This window comes from Neopsephotus bourkii, unplaced genomic scaffold (assembly GCF_033783945.1).
Source record: "Neopsephotus bourkii isolate Nb327-2 ecotype Australia unplaced genomic scaffold, CSIRO-AGI_Nbou_v1 NB_1765, whole genome shotgun sequence".
NCBI lineage: Eukaryota > Metazoa > Chordata > Aves > Psittaciformes > Psittacidae > Neopsephotus > Neopsephotus bourkii.
The window spans coordinates 8,704,946-8,723,288 of record NW_026902239.1 but is presented as its reverse complement, the minus strand read 5'-3'; the positions used below and the strand labels follow the sequence as shown (position 1 = coordinate 8,723,288).

The following is an 18,343-nucleotide window of genomic DNA, read 5'->3' as shown; positions in this document are numbered from 1 at the left end:
TTATCTGCGTAGGCTGCATGAGCTGGCCCTGATTGTTTTTTAAGAGCTACTGATTTCCATTGAATTACAGAATACAGTTTTAGAAATACTGAAGTCCTAGACTTTCTTAACTCTATGTATATCCTGATCCTTTACATACAAACCTATAGGGTTTTTTTTCTGTTCCAATCTCTGGAAAGTCTATTAAGTTACTTATTAATTAACTTATTAAGTTGCAAAATGTCAAGGCCTAATTCAAATCCATAAATGTCTACCTGACTAACGTGTAAATACAAAGTCTGGGATTCAAAATTACATACTTGAAACTATGCATTTAAATTTAAACACAATATTAAAGAGTTAGCCAACATGTATTCCAATAATTATAATTACTTCATAAAGAAGGATAAATAAGATATATTACCTCATAAGTCTGGTTAAGGTGTTTTGCATAAACATGCACATATTCATCCCATCCTACAAAGAATAGGAAATTAAAAATGTTAAGTGACCCTGATGTGGTTAATCTTGCCTGAATTCCAGCCCAACCCCACTATGTACAAACAGAAAACCTGGTCTCAACCTGGTGGGGAAAAAAAAAAAAATAAATCAGAACTCAATCAATTTACATGAATTTCAGGTATAATTAAGCCACAGTTAAAGTAATTGCAATACTGAATTCCTATTACGTGAAAATTTACATAATTTCCTCTTCTTACTCCCAGTTAAACACCCATAAAGTTGAGCTTTAAAAGTGTGTAGGACTACAGAGCTTTGCATACCTTTTACTGTTCCAAATCCATGCAGTTTTAGACAATATACAATTTATCAATTTCCCAACTTCCTTTTTTATAGTTCTGGCTAACAGCATTTCAGGAGAAGCAAACATAAACCCAAACCAAAACAGAAAACAGAAAGAAGATTCTTCTTATTTTGCTCCTCTATGTTTTATGTCAGCTTGCAAACAATAATGAATAGATTACAATTGTTCTCTTCTAGTACAAGGGCTTCAAATAAAACCAGTTGCTGTATTTCCTCATATAACATGCAGTTAAACAGTGGCACACTTTGCAGCAATGCATTACAACCTATATCAATTCAAGAACAACTAGATACAGTCATGACAGAAAAACTGAAAGAAGGTTATTAAATACAAGGTAACACCTGTGGCTCTAGAAGTCTTAATCACAAATTGCTGGGACTAAGAGAGTATTTTCAAGCAAATTAATTCTCTGTCTCCCTTCCCTGTTCTTATATTTTTTCTCAGACATCTAGTATAAACCAGGAACTTGACAAATGAGTGGGCTAAATGACCCAGTATGGCAATGTTCATATACATATGGAACTACACATGTGCCATTTAATCCAGATTTTATATATATATGTTTGGACACTGTAGAAGCAAAAGCTCCCAGTCAATACCAATTTCAGCATTTCTTTCAAAAAAAACAAATGAAAACCTCAAAACCCTCAACTGGAACACCCCCACCCCACCCCACCCCACCCCAGTTATTGGTAGCAAGAAAAAGAACAGAGAAACATCTCTACTGACATTTACTGATTTCTAAAACACAGTTTTGCAGGGGTTGTTAAAGTAAAGAATATGTTTTAGGTAAAAGCTCCTGACTCATACCTCAGTGAAAGAAAAAATACGCAGTAAGTCTTCAGTACATCATGGAATAGGACCTTGAAATAATAGTAAGTCAGCTTCAACTGATTTATTGTCATTAGTCACGTGTTCCCAAGACCTACTCTGCCTAATGCCAACCAGCAATATGATGTCCAGGGACAGATCTCCGGCAGACTGAAGCTGCCACAACAGTTGCTACTCAGGAACCAGTGAATTCAGTTTCATTACGTTAAAGGCCTGCTTGAAAATTCCAGCACACATTGATTTACAGAGAGGCTTTTAGTTATCACTGTAGCCATCTCCTACAACCATTAGGACTAGTAGCAATATTTCCATTCCAAATTAAAGAACAATCAAATCCTCCATGACATCTGTCTTAACAACTGAGTTAAAAACCCACACAAACATACAAGATACCAGCTCTTGGACATGGGCATGTGCAATTCCCATACTATAACCACGAAGATGAAGCTGCAAAAAAAGCTCTTCAGAGCAAATAATTTTTCATTTCATCACATCAGAGTCCTTGCATTCAAATTGGCCATCTCAATTCATACTAAAATCCAAAATGGTAATTAAAGATTAATGCCAGAACAGACCAGCTTGATAAATGCAGTTATAACTGAACAAACAAAAAGAAAGATCTTAATATTCTCATGTGGTAGAGAGATTACTGTGTATTGCATGGGAGAAATGCTGGCACAGAAAGCACTTTGAAAAACATAAATCACAATTACTTGATCTCTGGCCAACATACCCTTCAAACCTTCCTGATAAGTATTTTATCTGAATAAGAGAGGTGTTCCTTGGAGTCTAATGGAATAATCACATTTTCAGTTCTAATACCATCCTTGGAGTAAGAAGAAATCTAATAAGCAGAAAGTGAGGTAAAATACACTATGCACTACACTTGGAAGAAAAGGATTAATAGTTTGCATTGGGGCTAGGGGAAGCAGGGAGCAGGAAAGCCACCTTCATAAAGTAGAAGACTATATTTCTGGTTCTTTTTGCTGCAAGAGCTTAGAGTCCATTTTTACTGCAGACAGAACAGCATTTCCAGACCATCTCCAACTGCTCAAAAGGGCACCTCTGTGGATTCCTGCCCGGGAAGTCCTAGGGCTTCTAGACCCAGGAAAGCGAAACTCTCCTTTATGCCTCTTCCTTTTCAGCTGTCCTTTCAAGAGCCTCTCCTGCTTTTCAGCTAGATAGCTTTTCAAGTCTCACTCCAGAGAGAGGTTATTGCTCTTGGGAGCCAGGTTTAGAAAGAAAGAAATACATACATATTAAAAATAATAAAAATTAAAAGTCCACTATTAATTTGCCTTCTGTGATTTGGTCACATAACGTTAGCACTCACCAAAGAAAATCAGGCGGAGGACTTGGGTTTGTTTCAGGGTTAGGAACAACTGAACATGGGAGAAGGAGGATGAAGAGGAAGAGGACGAAGAGGAAGAGGAGGACGAAGAGCCACTAGGGGGCACGAAAATCCTTCAGCATTCTTTGCCATTATTCTGCCTTTCCTTTATTCTCTGCCTTGGCCATTATTCCCTGCCTTTACAGGGAAGGGCAAACTATCACAGATTATGAAAAATACAATCTTCCCTCAAACAATTGGTTAAATAAAATAAAGGTGTTTTCTGTAATTACTAAAAGCTATGAGCTAAAGTAGCCTTGCATAAAAATAAGGGAAAAGAATAACAGTTAAGGCACAAAGCTACTAACTTGTGGTTTTGGTTTTAGGTGTTTGGGTTTTTTTTTGCCTTAGGGGTGCCTGTGAACAGAAAACTTAACCTAATGCTCTTTTAACCTGAAAGCAGACAAAACTCTCTCAACTGAAGCAAGTTAGAGATCACTGTTCTGTAGGATTAAAGGACAGCAAATGCTATTCCTTATTCTATGAAAATTTTACTTAATAAAGATCATTAAATCCCACCAAACAAATGTTTTAAGAGTTGGCTAGTTTAAGTAAACTTTCAGTTCAGGATAGTTTAAATTCTCTTAAGGAAATAGAAAGCAACAGTTTAACTATTCTTGGAACATTTTTGTTGACTTTTACACTCTCAGCACTAGCATGAGATTTGGATTCTTTGAAAAGAATTTTCAAAGTTATTTTTAATACCTATACACTTCATTATGCCCAGTACATCTGTTACAGACCCTAATCCTTACAAGACCCCTCTCTGCTACTGCAGTGGCTCCAAGTAATTTGAATAAACATACAGACAGAACACCAAATGTCAAAGAGAGTATGGAAGCAGAATCACTGAGAATTACTGAATGCAGAAGTCTGAAGGGAAGCCTAGATTGCAGATAAGAATTGGCCCCATGCTTGAATGCAGCTGCTTTCTGTTACTATAATTCTAAAATAAGATGAAAACTTCAGATTAAAAAAAAAACAAAACCAAAACAACAAAACCACACACACAAAAAAAACCCAAAACAAAAAACAACCAAAAACCCCCCAAACAACACAAAACCAAAATCACAGATGCATTTATACTTTTTAAATAACCAGTGGCTATATAGAATCCAAATGAAAACTCCCCCAAATCATTTATATCTATGAAGCATAGTATCTCCACATTAAGAAAAGCATCCCTCTTATGATGTTCCACAAAGGAAACAAAGCCTCCTATACCTTCTGAAAACTGGACCATCCCATTTATTTTATCAGGTCATAAATATTTAAGACATTGTGGCTTTTATGATATTTAGTTTCTTCAACAGAAACAAATCATCACCAAAGACAAAATACCAGATTAATCTGTTTTGAGTTGGCATTCTTACTGGAATGTTCAATTAAATGTTTGAGTTGTGTGTTTAAATCGTGAAACTGGTCACAGAAACGCACCAGGATACCAGTTTCCACAATCACAAATCAGGATGTAAGAGCACCACAAGAAGACGCCTTTCCCCTGCAGTTGATAAAGTCCTATTTCAGATGTTGCCAAGAACCACACATTAACCCATAAAAAGAACTGCAGCACATGTCAGAAGTTGTCAAGATGGGTGGCATGCGTGAAAAATTGCCATCAAAGCCTGACCTCTTCAACCCCACAGTAATACACATAACACACCTGACTGAACTACAGCACAAGAATTGCATCCCTCCTTCCATTTTATGCAGGTCCAAGCACAGTTTTGACAAAATTGAAACCTTTCTGTAACAGCAGCCACGCTACTTACATTTGGTTTTGACTTAACAATATACAAGAAATGATTACTTGTATCTGCAGCTAAAGGTCAAACTACTGAAGCACAGCTTATCTGATGTGTAAATTCACCATACTCTGTGCTGAGAAACTGAAATGATATTTTTCAAAGAAAATGCTAAAAAGAATAGATAATGTAGGAATTCAGAGTTACGAATCAATTACAATAATACTTAAGCCATGGCTTAGAGGGGCTGCCAGCATTTTTTTCAACCATTAAAAGCTCCATTCTGTGACTTGCATGTAAAACAGCAGCAGCAGCATAGTGCAACACCTCTTTCTGAAAAGGGTCTCAGAATATCAGAAAGCTTATTTTTCTCAAAAAATTTAACTTGTATCACTACTTGCCTGGGAGTTCGATATGGCTTTGACAACATTCAAATCAGATCCTGAGCAGAAGGTGTTTCCTGCACCATAGATGATAAGGCCTTTGCCATCTTTCCAGTTTTCCAGTTCTGTTACCCTCTCCTGAAGTTCCAGCATCATAGTACCTGTCATAAGAGGGGAGAAGCAAAATGTTTAACAGGAAATTATTATCACCATTTTGGTTTATGTTACATTTTTTTCCACCATCAAAACCAACTTATTGTTAATAAGTGATGGGCTTATAAACACAAGGGAAAGCACACAAGCACTGTCATATATTTTTTTTCAAGGATGTACTTCCCAAAATTCTGAAAGACATACGAACTTATATGTATCTATCTGTACCTGTCTAGGTAGTCATTTTGTTGTTACTGCCATTTCAATCTGCCCAAAGAACTGGCAGAGTACAGAAAAGAATCGTGCGCAAGGTGGGCTCAAGGTACAACCAGTCCTAAAAAGGCTAAGGAATAAATTATGTTGGAGGCCAAAGACATTTAGAAGTATCCATCCATAAGAAAATAAAGATATATTTGAAAATAGGTGCAAAGCATATTTTATCTTTTAAAAAGAAAAAAAGAGATATTTCTAAAACATCTTTTGATTTCCCCCTCTTGTACCTTTCTAGAAAGCCTCTCTTTACAAAGTATATCACAGGCTCCGAATACACGTATTATACAGTACTAGCTTTATTATTTATATATTTATTATTTATTAGTATTTATGTTAAAAAAAATTATTTATTTATTTATTTTTATTTATTTGTATTATACAGTACTAGCTTAAACATAAGATTTTTTGTATGTTCACTTAAGCACCCTTTCTGACATGGAACTTTACAGATTCCTGTTTCTAGCTCATCCTAGACTGCAGCATATTCCACACCAACTGAGCTTACCCAGCATTCACCTCAAGCTCTTCCTCTCTGAATGCCTATGACTCTATTCAGTTATGCTAAGAGGAAACATCTACAGAAACTAATTTCAGAAACAGGCTACATACAGATGACACTCTCGGCTTTACATTCCTTTGACAAGAATTTAGATGGACAGGCCTACCTTCTTCAGACAGAAGCATACTTCAGATTAGTACCCTTTTAGGGTACTAATCTGAAGGGCTCTTTACTTTTCTGCCAAGAGTGTTGGTTTTTTGACCCTATGCCTGCATGCACAGAAGTCAACCTGTTCAAAAATTGCCTGTTAGCGGTCATCCTCACATGGGAGATTTTTTTTTCCTTTGTGTTTGTCTTCCTTACAGTTCTTTATGAAGAATGCTTCCCAGCACCAGGTCAAGAGTAAACGTTCAGTCAAGCACTTCCACCTTAAGCTTGGTCTCAGCCACTGAAATAGCACATTCTAACAAAGTTCCTGAGGAGGGCAATAATTAAGTGGATATCACATATTACATACCAGAATGACATCGGTTTGTTTTTTTTTTCCCACTGTCAGGTCCAGACTATGATCCTCTAACAAATCCCAGCACTTTAGCCTGTCCCTTTTCCTCCTGTATTTATAACTTGGACATGGTTTTTGTGTGATCACTTTAAATTCCATTCCTCTGTTCCAAATAATAATCTTCTTGCAAGCAAGCTCTTCTAATTTGTAGTCATCTGACAATTTCAGCAGTTCACCTTCTATTTCATCATCCAAGCCATGAATGAAAATACTGAGCAGAACTAGACCTAGATAAGATTTTTGTGTGTCTTCAATTGATGTGCTTTCCCAGCCTGACAGTATACTCAACAATGACTTTTCTGCAAATGCTGCTGTTTAAAAAGGTGTGCAGAAACCCTGTGGATTGCATATTTCCCAAGTTTTCTTACAAGAAAGGTATTTGAACTGGCACCCAAAATTTGCCAAAATCAAGATACAGCACAACCACTGTTGGTGATGCTTTTAAGTCAAAGCAGTCAGGTACTGAAGAGTCTTTCCACAGAGTATTATGAACCAAAAATCTAGTCAACTCAAAAATGGAGTTTACAAAAAGGTACCATATGAGGCAGTTATATGCAACAGCAGGGGACAAGAAATAAGAGAACCTGTCCCACCCTCCTGGGAGAGGATCCCTTCCATTACTGACAATGCTGAACTATTATTCTGCCAATACAGTCCATCACATTTGATGTAATGAGGAGGACACAATACTACAGCAAATCCTCATTCTGACAGTCTTGGTCCTTCAGTATTTAATACCAGCGAGTCTGTGCTCTTCACAGCACTAAACCTACCTGGAAAGATAATTTGTTGCATCTTAACTATAATCTGAGAATAAATGTGTTAAAGTCAAGTCTAGAAAATAAAATTATCACCATTATTACCTAATTCCTGCAGGCTAGCTTCCTTCTTTTTTAAATTAAGTTCAACTTCAGTTCAGCAAAAGGCTGGGCTGCTGAAATTGGTTCCACCAGGCTTAAACTGACCTGATTAGCATTTGTTTCCAGAGAGACCATGTCAAACAGGTGGCTATCAGACTCTAATTAAGAAGAGAAAAAAGGCATAACAACAAGGCATAACAACCTCCACATTGCCCATTAGCAATTTGCCAACTTTTGTTCTGCTTTTGGTTCTGTGAGTTGCTCAAGCTTAGAATAAACATAATTCCTTCAAGATAAAAAGCTGCTGTGTAAAGTAAATGCCTGGCAAATAGGATTTCTCTCAACAGTTTAATGATGTTTTGCAGCATTCTAAAGGAAGCATACATTTGTATATACATTCACATCTGCCACTATCCAGAAGCTTTGAAACACAGAATTAACAGAACAGAATTTATTTGAGCGGGGTAATCTACAGGCTCTGGCTGATGAAGGTCTGCTGGGGCAATTCAGGGGTTGCACATCCCATCCTTTTTCATACTTCCACCACAGTGGCCAAGTGGCCAGCATGATTTTCCATCTACCTTCGCATCCTGTAGCAACAAAAGCCTCTAGCAGAGGTGTATTTTAGAAAGAAGCAGCAATCTCTTGAACTGCCATAGCAAGATTTTTCACAGCAAATTTTTGTGTCTATTGCATAGCAAAATGGAGTACTGCTCTCTATACACTACTGTAAAACAGAGCTGCCTGATCCCATTGTTCATTTGCTATATGCTAATCAGGGTCTGCACCAGAGAAAGAATTATTAATTTCCTCACAGTTTTTTATAGCTCTTCTTTGCTACCAGGGCATCTAATTCACATACACCAATGTGTTAATTTCACAGCAGTCCTACAAGGAGAAATGGAATTATTTTACAGACCTTTAACTAAGATATAGAAAAAATATTTGCTAACTTGGGTACCCAACATGAGATGTATGATATGATTTCAGTACATTAACATTATATAGCCCTTCATATAGTCAAAGCACAGGTACCAGCAGCCTAAATAGCAGCGGTAACTGCTCAGCACTTCAACAAATCAGTTGAACTCCTTCTGTCAAGCACTTAGAGAACATAGTTGTAATTTCCTATGGAAGTTTAGTTTAAGCAATTTGACTTGTGTTATATTTGATCTGAATAACACACTGGGCTTCCACAACAAAATAACCTAAGAGCACACAGTCTAAAGACTGTACATTGCACAGCTCTGTTTCGACTGAAAAATAAAACCCAATGTGTTAGAAGTAATAACAATGTAACTATGATTGCATAACATCATGAATGCTGACCAGGAGGCCTGCAGAAGCAGAATCCCCACGCTAACATCTTTTAGCTACAACTTCTCAAGTTAGATGATTTCATACACAAGCTTTTACAGGGAAACAAAAGAGAAAATGCAGACACATCTAGATGCATTGACACTCATTCTGTTGTTCTCTTAGGTTTTCTTCCTTTCAGCTAACAATCACTAGCTGAAGTAGATTGGCATTCTTCATGTAAACAGCTCTATGCTTTGCTAGTGGGTTGCAAACGTACTTGCTGACAGCAAAGGAACTGTGAGAACTGGGCAGGAAAATAAAACAGGAAAAAAAAAAAGAAATTCACAAGATGACACAAATTATCCATTTCAAAATATTAAGAGATAAGGGCATTCTTCCAGTAAAGGCTTATGCACAGCTCCAGCTCAGGTAGATGCAGACTATGAACCTTGTGCACTTACATCTGAAGAGAACAGCATAAATTCGAATATTCTAGACAGTTAAGGAGAGACAGCAAATATCTTGGAGGTCAAAATCCTCTCATAATACAAGATTAATAAAATAGGGCACTTGGTTTTGACAGTTTTATCCAGTATAAAATCATGTTAAATACAATCTCAGCAGCTGAGAATAGCCAGCTCATCTGATCTTAATTAACTAGTCATCGGTATTTCAGACATAAAACAAATGAAGAAGAAATTGAAACCAGTTTGAGTAAGTGAAAAAGACCAAATTACAGAAGCTGAAGTTTACAGGGAAGTCTTCAGGTAAAGAACAAAGTAAAGTCACCCTTTCTACACCACCTACAAAACAAAGATTGCACCTTCTCAACCCCTTAAAAATACCCTTGTACGTTCCCAGAGCAGTAGCAACAGAGTGAGATACAAGAAAGAGCACAGTAGCAGAACTGTACTGACTGAAAAAAAATGTTCTACCAGACTGTCCCTGTATTGTTGAGAATTTCTTATATTCTTATGGCAAAGCTACTATGCAGAACAGTGGGCATTTGCCACACATCCAAATAAAACTTAAACATTTCTTCTTTCAGTTAAGGAATAGTAATGCACAGCTTTTCAATTTGTTTAGGCAAAATGCTAAAATGGGTAACTGAAAGATGAAAAAAAAAAAAAACCCAGACCAAACCAGCAACCCCATTAACTAATTAATACCTGTAAATGCATTCATTAGTTTTGGGTTGTTCAAAGTAAGTATTCCAATGCCATTGTCTTCTTTGGTAAGATTGATGGATCCACCAGCAAACTGCTGAAGTTTCTTCTGTATCAGTTCTTCCTGATAGCCATGAGCCTGGCTATACACTGACATCCTTCTCTCCTGGAGTATCCTTTCTTTTGTAGTTTGAAGTAAGTTCCTCCACATAAAAATGACCATTTCTGGAAACAAGGAGGGGTTAAATATTTGAAATCTACCTCAGTCCTCTGATAGAGAGGGAAGCAGGACAGCAGAAGTTAACGTAAAGGTGATGCAATCATAGAAGCCTACAGAAATTACTGCAGACTGTATTTGCAAAATTCTTAGTTTGAATTGCTCCACAAAGTTAACAGAAGGACATTTATGAAGTGATTTTAGTAGTTTAGTCAGAAATTAGCATCTTTTAAAATACTTTCTTGTAAACAATTATTTAATTATATTATTTAAAATATTTTATTGTAAAAATTACCCAAAAGTATTTGTGTGCAGAACTCAAAAGGCTCAAGAACTGTAGTCACATTCTTATGTATTCCATTAGACCAACTTTGTACTAATATTGCAAAAACTCACCCCCACACACCAAAAAAAAACCCAAACCACCCAAACTTCAAAATTCACACCTATGTTGGAGGAATAATTATATCAAAACCCCCAGTTTTCAGGATCCAGATCTCCTGTTTCTCAGCAACTATTACAGCAAAACCTTCCTGAGATAAATACTTGAGGAACACACAAATTAAGAACTGAAGACCGTTCTCACACTGACGTCCATTCCCTGTCACCTAACACCATTAACACATTTATCACATTCCATCTTAAACCTAGTTAGTCTGAATAGCCCCTGGTAGCTGTATGCCTTTCTGAGTCATTTCAGTAGCACTTTGAAGTGGCCTTTCTTGGACACAGAGCAGTGCTGCAAGGGAGGAAATGCATACAACGGTATTATATATCTAGCATCACACCTGTCTTTTATATAAGTACATAATATTGGTAAACTACTTCTATGTACCAGTACAGCCATGGCTTATTCCTCTGCTATTTCCCCTCTACATTGTATGACTGTGTATTAGCAAAAAACACAAAAGTCATCAAATATTATTCTTGGTCTGAGGCTCAGCCTTATTTTCTTTACTTTGGAAAGAGGTGTATTAGAGAAAGTAGCTTACAAGTGATTTGAAAAAAATTGAGTAAAGCCTGAACCAGGGACAGCTGGTCTGAAAAAGAAGTAATCCTAGAAGCCTCTTGGAGTGGGAATCAAACCCCCACAGGACATGGAAAGGATTTTTTTATATATAAATCTTGCGATTTGCTAGACTAGTCCTAGCTTTGCCCCAACCACCTTTTTAGTGGGTACAGCAGACCAGAAGATACAGTAGATGTTAATTGCTTTTTGAGAACTGGGAAAGGACCACTTTTACTTCACAACTGTATTTGGCGGAAACAAGACTCTTTAAAAATTAGCAAAAAGCTTGTGGAAAGTTTTCCCAAGGTGAACCCAGAACATAAACATATTCAGTGAGACAGAATTTAGTGACAGACATATTTTATGCTGGTTCAGGGCATCTTGACTTAGAAATCTTAAAACAATTATTATATGTGCATGAACAAGTGCACACACATGAAAAAACCCCACATACAATTAGACCATAATGAAAGAAGTGAACAAACCTGTTAGGTGAACTTGTCCCTGGCTGTACCATCCTACACTAAAGTGGAAAATTCCTCTGTTGGGGCAGGTATAATCCTCATTGAAATGTAGCAGTTTACGCAGCAACCACATTACCAGATGCGGAGGAGTACACATTGCACCAGCTGATTTCAAAGAACCACCTATGCCAGTAGATTCAAACCTGTCCCACCACTTCACATCCACCAGCATGATTGCACAAGTTCAACAAAAAGAAACTAGTAGGCCTATATGAATCTATGCATTATAAGGTCACATACACTGGAATAGGTAAAGGGATCAATTTTTACCATCTGCTCAGATACTTTGAAAGGTCTTCCAAGTTCCTTACTAAATTCAAGGTTTTAATCTGTCTGATTCAACTTTTCTACTCTAAAGTGTAAATTAATACAACTAATTAAAATTTAATTATGTTAAAATCTGAGATTCATTGCTTTGTAAAGAATATCATCCCAACACTCACAACCTATGCACATTCTAATATTGTCTGCAACACTTCAGCCGTCACCTTTCAGAGCTTTTAAAATCACTTGGTAAAATTTTTTTTTTTCAAGAGTGAAAACAGGTTTCCAAAGCTCATTTCTCAGCTAAATGATTCTTTTTATATTCAGGCTCTCAGAAGAGAAACTACTTTCCATCTTCTCTAAACTTCAGCAGTCATTCCCTAACATATATGCATGCAATAAAACTGTGCAAAGCATAGCTTGAACAATTAGCTCCCAAGTTTTAATGAATACAAAGCCTCCACAGTCCTTATAGAAAGACAGACTAAATTTAATTCTCTAGGAAGGCACAACGATTGGCTTGAAAACCAAGGGAGGGTGCAGAAAGTCTGTTCTGTTAACCTCCTTGCCAAATTTACTTGTTTGATCACCTTTATAGTACCTAGATGTCCCATGTAAAAAAAAAAATAATAATAAAAAAATATGTACAGAGCAAACCAAACTTAAGATATGGAAATTTTATTCCACTGAAAAAAAGTGTCTGTCATTTTCAGCTGCGTGGTTATATGCATTAACAGCTCTTTAATATTATCACTATGGTAATAAAGAGCAGCAGCAACTGCAGGATTAGAAAACAAATTGGAAACCACTGCCTGCTGATCATGACTCATGATTAATGACTCATGCAAAGTATTATCAGGGAATTATTTTCTTAAACCCATCTCTTACAGTACCAGTCAGTACCCAGTGCATTTTAAAATAAAACCAAGAATTTAAACAGCTCAGTCAGAGAAAGTTAACCACTTGGGAAAAACATGATATTTTATCTACAGCTCTTACAAACTAAAGGGATTTCTGCTGATCTCTGGCAAACAACATCCTAAATTCTAATCAGTATGGAGCACTCACAATCCACAGCATGACTGAGACTGACGTTTTGTACTGTAAGTGAAAGCAGTGCAAGAGAGGGCTGTTGCAGTAACCCACACAATCTTATAGGATAAGCTAAGAGATATTTATTACGCTAAAGCTTTCAGATTTTCACTTTTAACATAATGGTGTCTATTTAGATACACTTACAGAAATTAAGTTTTAGTTAATTTTGTCAGACATGCTATACCTGTTAACATCTGTATCACAGACAGTTTATGCACAGTTTTTACAGTGAAAAAAAATCAGCATAGAAATAGCTTTGGAATAACAAACACTGGGCAATTAACATATTTCAAATGTTTTCAGTGCTAAAGCTTTACATGTCACTGGTGAGAACCAAGAGATAGCTGATAGTATACTGACACCAATAGCCTTCCATTCCACAATTATTGTACCTCTTACATAAAACAAAAGTTTAAATCCCATTTGGCATTCAAGTGATTTTATAACACCCATGCCTGTGGGCTAGCAGACTGTGAGTTAATATGAGCACGTCTCACATGTCAACACTTCAGTTAATATAAACACATATCACATGTCAACACTTCAGTATCAAAGGAATGGCACACATTATGCAAGAGTAATATATGTATCTACATGCACACACATAGAGTACATGTATTTTTGTGTATGTATATGTATCAGTCCTTCCAAAAGCCTCTGGTGACTGCCAATAAACTTCACATCTCACAATGTTAATAAAATAATAATTATTATATTTCTTATTAATCATATGAATGTATAATAATTAATATTTATTCTTATTAGGTATAACCTAATTAATTATTATTAGGGATAACACCAGCAGCAATATTCCCTGAACAGATTCTTTTAAAAACTATTAAGCCCCAGCTCTTGAACATGGGTATTTGCTCTTGTCATTCACCACTACTTTGTTGCAACCCCAGCTTTTACTCTTAAAACACACTGTATCAAACAGCAACCCCAGCAGTGTTGCCAGTTGCAACTAGGAGAAAAACATTAAGATAGCTGGCCAGAGCAAAGTGTAAGGAATGTAGGTTGCAACTTCCTGGATGGGTAGAAGAACAAAGACAAACCAGAGAACTGGACACTGGGCACCCAAATGAGCATTTGAGCTGCATGCACAAACAAGAAATGCTGCACTACAGAGCAGCTACACAGAAATAATCAGCAAGTTAAAATGTATGAGCAGTGAAAATTCCAGCTCAAAGACAGGGCCTGAATTACTGACACCAGTGAGGGGAAAAAGAAAATGGGGAGAAAAGATGCAGGTACGTGCTTTCAATACATCAGGAAAAGAGTACCCTTTCACACATGACAGGAAGTGAAAGGTGTGATGTGCAGATTGTGAGTCACCAGCACACACAAAAAATAAATCAACTGAATTACTGGGTTTGAAGTAAGGTATGCTGAGATAAAGTGTAGCAGAAATAAAGAGATCAAACATACTAAATCCACAAAAGAAATCCCAGGAAGCAGAAAAATAATGAAATGACATAACCACAACAACAACAACAAAAAAAAGCAATTACAAAAGCATTTCTGTAACACTGGCAAAAGCATCAAGGGCAGCTGATGAGTCAAGAAGCACAAGAGAACTTGATCTGATGAAGACCTCCAGCAGCTGCAATTCCAGTGACAAACACAGAATTGTGAAAACGGGATATGGACAAAGGGATAGAAGACATGAACCAAAGATGATGATTCACAGTTCAGATCTGTGTGGGTATCCTAGCAGTCACTGTAGGAGGCATTCATCTGTACTAGAAAGCACTGACAGTCACTGTGACTTCATCAAGTTCCTGCAGTAACTGACTAATAAATGGAAAGCAAGTGGTGACCCAGTGCAGAGGACTGGCACTACTGATCCCGTAACATGAAAACAAGTGAAAGAGCAGTGAAGGAAAAATATAACTAAAACATAAATATAGTACATCTATACACAAAAAAAAAGAATTAAAAAAAATTTTAAAATTAGTGAAAACCGTTAACACCAACTGACTGGAACCTGGGACAGTGGGCTTGTGGATGATGGGGAGAGAAGGAATAAATGCCAGTGTCCAACACAGAAAGAATTCAGAAACAGGAAGATCAAAGGGGACTGGCCTGGATGCAAATCAAAAGCACAGATCTCATAGGGAAGAGAAGTCACTGGACCCTGTCTTCAGACACAAGAAAGGCGTAGGAGGAAGGCCTCAGCTGCAGGGTTCCTCTCCAGCACTAGCTGAACAGGCTGCTTTTCACCACTCCTCACCTGAAGGTTACAGAACCCTCCACCTACTTCTCTACTTATGCATCTCTTTTCTTCCCTTCAGTTACTTGTGGCTTAGGTTGACTTAAACATCTTATCTGACAGGTTCTTCCCACTCTAATAATTACCAGCTGAAGCAATATAAGGGCAATCACCTCTCCAGCTGGCTTTCCTTCAGTTGGAAGAAAGCAGTGAGATCTTAAGCATGATGGGGGATCATCAGCATAAAACCTGCTGACAAAAAGTAACTCACAGATACAGAAATTATTCAAAGCTTGGAAAATTCTGCCTCCTCCAGACAGAAAATGCACATCCTCTATGGCATGACTACACAAAGCAGGAACTTGTACCAAGTTCAAGAGGAGCTGCCTCAGGCTCATGCCTTTCTCAAGATGCTATGGCTTTCAAACTTCTGAATCCTGTTCAAATGTTTAGTACATTGTTTCTGGTACCCGCACTGGGGAAAAATTAAGTAGGATCAATAGTCCTTCTAGTTCAGCATTAAGATACTTAAAGAACTTTGTAACTAATCTAAAAACAGGCTTTAGAAGTAGCTGGTATTATAAAGGGCAAGGTTTTAGCCTCTATATTACTGTTGAGAAGAGAACAAAAAGTTTGGGCCTCCTATTTTCTCTATGGCATCATTACAAAAAATGGTTACCTGTCCAGATGCTGAGAGAACAAGAAGTGAGAAGATATCCAAATTGACTAATTGAAATGGCTTCAAATCATGCACATGTGAAATGAAAATACTGTAAAAAAACCTTTTAACATCAAGTAAAAAAACTCTCATCTGCAGTTCCAGTTTTAAGCTGGCTTACACTTCACATCTCATTTCTGCTTTTCTCGCTCTCTTTTTCTCCTTTGTTTTCCTCCTCATTTCTGAGCATGTCAATTCTGGGTATAGCAAGCTATGTGTTTTCCAAATTATTTCTTCTTTGTTAAGTTTTGTATCTTAATGGTCCCTGCAGGCTAAGGTTAAGATGTGAGTTGTTTCTCTGTTCCCAACCAATTATGTTCTCTTTTAAACACATTTTAATTATGTTGAAGACCTAGTGAAAACATCACACAGAAACATACCCAATTCCAGTGAAAAATAATAGTATTCAAGTACGTAAAACAGCTGACGAAGTCTTTCCATAAATACACGATACCACCTTTGATTGTGGTTACATGGTGAGTACAGGATCTCGAGTTTCTTGAGTTTCACAGCAGAGGGTGAGAGCAAGAATCCGTTAACTTCTGCAAGAAGCACACAGGCTCTTTACGTTTTAATGCTTTGACCTAAAGAGGTTCTCTGCCTCTGTCAGCAAAGGGTCCTCTGTAACAGTGACAGAAAACACTTTCACATAAAGTTCACTGCCCACTAGGTATATTTCAGACACCTTTAAAATGAACCGATGTGCTACTTCACAGGAATGGAAACTACCACAACCAACTCTCCATTTGCTTTTTAGTCACCAAATCCCAAAAATCATAAGGATGAATTAATTCTAGATGTAATTGCAAATACTGATGCTATCCCAAGGATTGATTTGCCTTGAAGACTGTAAAAGTTCTATAGTTGAGCAGTGCTCTGAATTCCTTTTAGCACCCATTTCCTACTGTTCTCCTTACCAGCACCAGTAAATGCTCCTGATGAAAGCATCAACAAAACTGCATTCTGGTAACAGAACTGGCCACGTGATTCTCAGGAGTATACCTCCTGCTCCCCTGTACAGCACTGGCAACTAACAGAAGCACACCATGTCAGCACGTCCCTTGATTCTCAGTTCTACACGCTGCATTTCAGCAAACAAAGGCATCCTGCATGGTGTCACTTTGGGAATAATGCAAAAACTTGAGGGGGAGAGGAGGTGAAAATCCTTTCAGTATTTAAAGGATGGCTACAAAGAACATGAAGACTCCCTTTTTACAAGGAGTCATAAGGAAAAGATACGGGGTAACAGGCACAAGTTACACCTGGGGAGATTCTGACTGGATGCCAGAGGAAAATTTTTCACAATGAGAACAGTCAGCCATTGGAATAATCTCCCTAGGGAAGTGGTGGATTCCCCAACACTGGACATGTTTAAGACTCAGCTGGACAAGGTGCTAGGACATGTAGTCTAGGTTATGCTCTGCCAATTGATTCGGAGAAAACCAGATGATCCTTGAGGTCCCTTCCAACCTGGTGTTCTATGATTCTGTGATTCCCCAGCAGAGGCTTCTTGCTGCTGACCTTGTGCACTACCAAAATCATGAGAAGTACACTGCAGCACCTGGTATTACCTAGGCAAGCATTTCTGGAATGGCCTGTTAAAAAAATAAAAATAAAAATAAAAATACATGAATAATTAAATAAAGATACAGACATACACATATCAACCAGCATGGATGGGCTGCACACTGAGAAGGGCCCAAGGCAGGGATAAGTGGCTGCCCCCAACATAAGACCCGAGGCCTCAGGGCTGAAGCCGAGCAAGTGACGGGAGGTCGCAGCGAGCGCCTCACATTTTCAGGCAGAAGCAGCAGCGGCGAAAGAGCCTCGCCTTCGACCCAGGCACCCAGCGGCACCGAAGGGTTCGCTCCTCGCCACGCCTCCCTCCCGTCCGCCCACTTCTCGGCCAGATCCTGCTTCTCCTCTTCGCCACAGCCAGTCCGAGGGCCTGCAGGGACCCGAGCGACCTCAACAGCCCCGGCTGCTCGACACAGACTCTCGTCCCTTCGCCCCGCGGTCCCCAAGCGCCGCAAGCCCCCAGCTGGCCGGAGCCAAGCAGAGACCCCCGGCTAGGCACTGACCTGGCCCCACTATTCCCTTTCCCGTTGCCGGGCGGGCACCGGCGGGCGGTGCAGCAGGGAAAGCAGCCCCTCCGGGAACTGCCGCAGCGCCGGGTAGGGCCGGGGTGCGGGTCAGCGCCGGGGCAGGGCGGGGAGAGGACCTGAGGCAGGCCTGCAGCTCCCCTGCCCTGGGGAACAGCGGGTGCCGAGGAAGGCCCGAGCGAAGCAAAGGAGATTAAACTGAGCCTCTGCCAGCTTCAGGCAGACTCAGGGCCCGCAGC

The 18,343-nt window shown here is 38.5% G+C and overlaps 1 protein-coding gene across 1 annotated transcript in view; it reads right to left on the bottom strand.

The window, feature by feature from the left end:
* Window positions 1-17,597, bottom strand: part of ECHDC1 (ethylmalonyl-CoA decarboxylase 1) — a 35,267-nt gene extending 17,670 nt beyond the window's left edge. Inside the window, exons 1-4 of the mRNA XM_061378262.1 lie at window positions 17,574-17,597; window positions 9,967-10,188; window positions 5,170-5,312; window positions 404-456 (exon numbers count right to left, since the gene is read on the bottom strand). Of these exons, the coding sequence (XP_061234246.1) occupies window positions 404-456; window positions 5,170-5,312; window positions 9,967-10,186 (416 nt within the window). The 5' untranslated portion in view covers window positions 10,187-10,188; window positions 17,574-17,597. The remainder of the gene's footprint in view (window positions 1-403; window positions 457-5,169; window positions 5,313-9,966; window positions 10,189-17,573) is intronic.
* Between the last annotated feature and the right edge of the window lie 746 nt (window positions 17,598-18,343).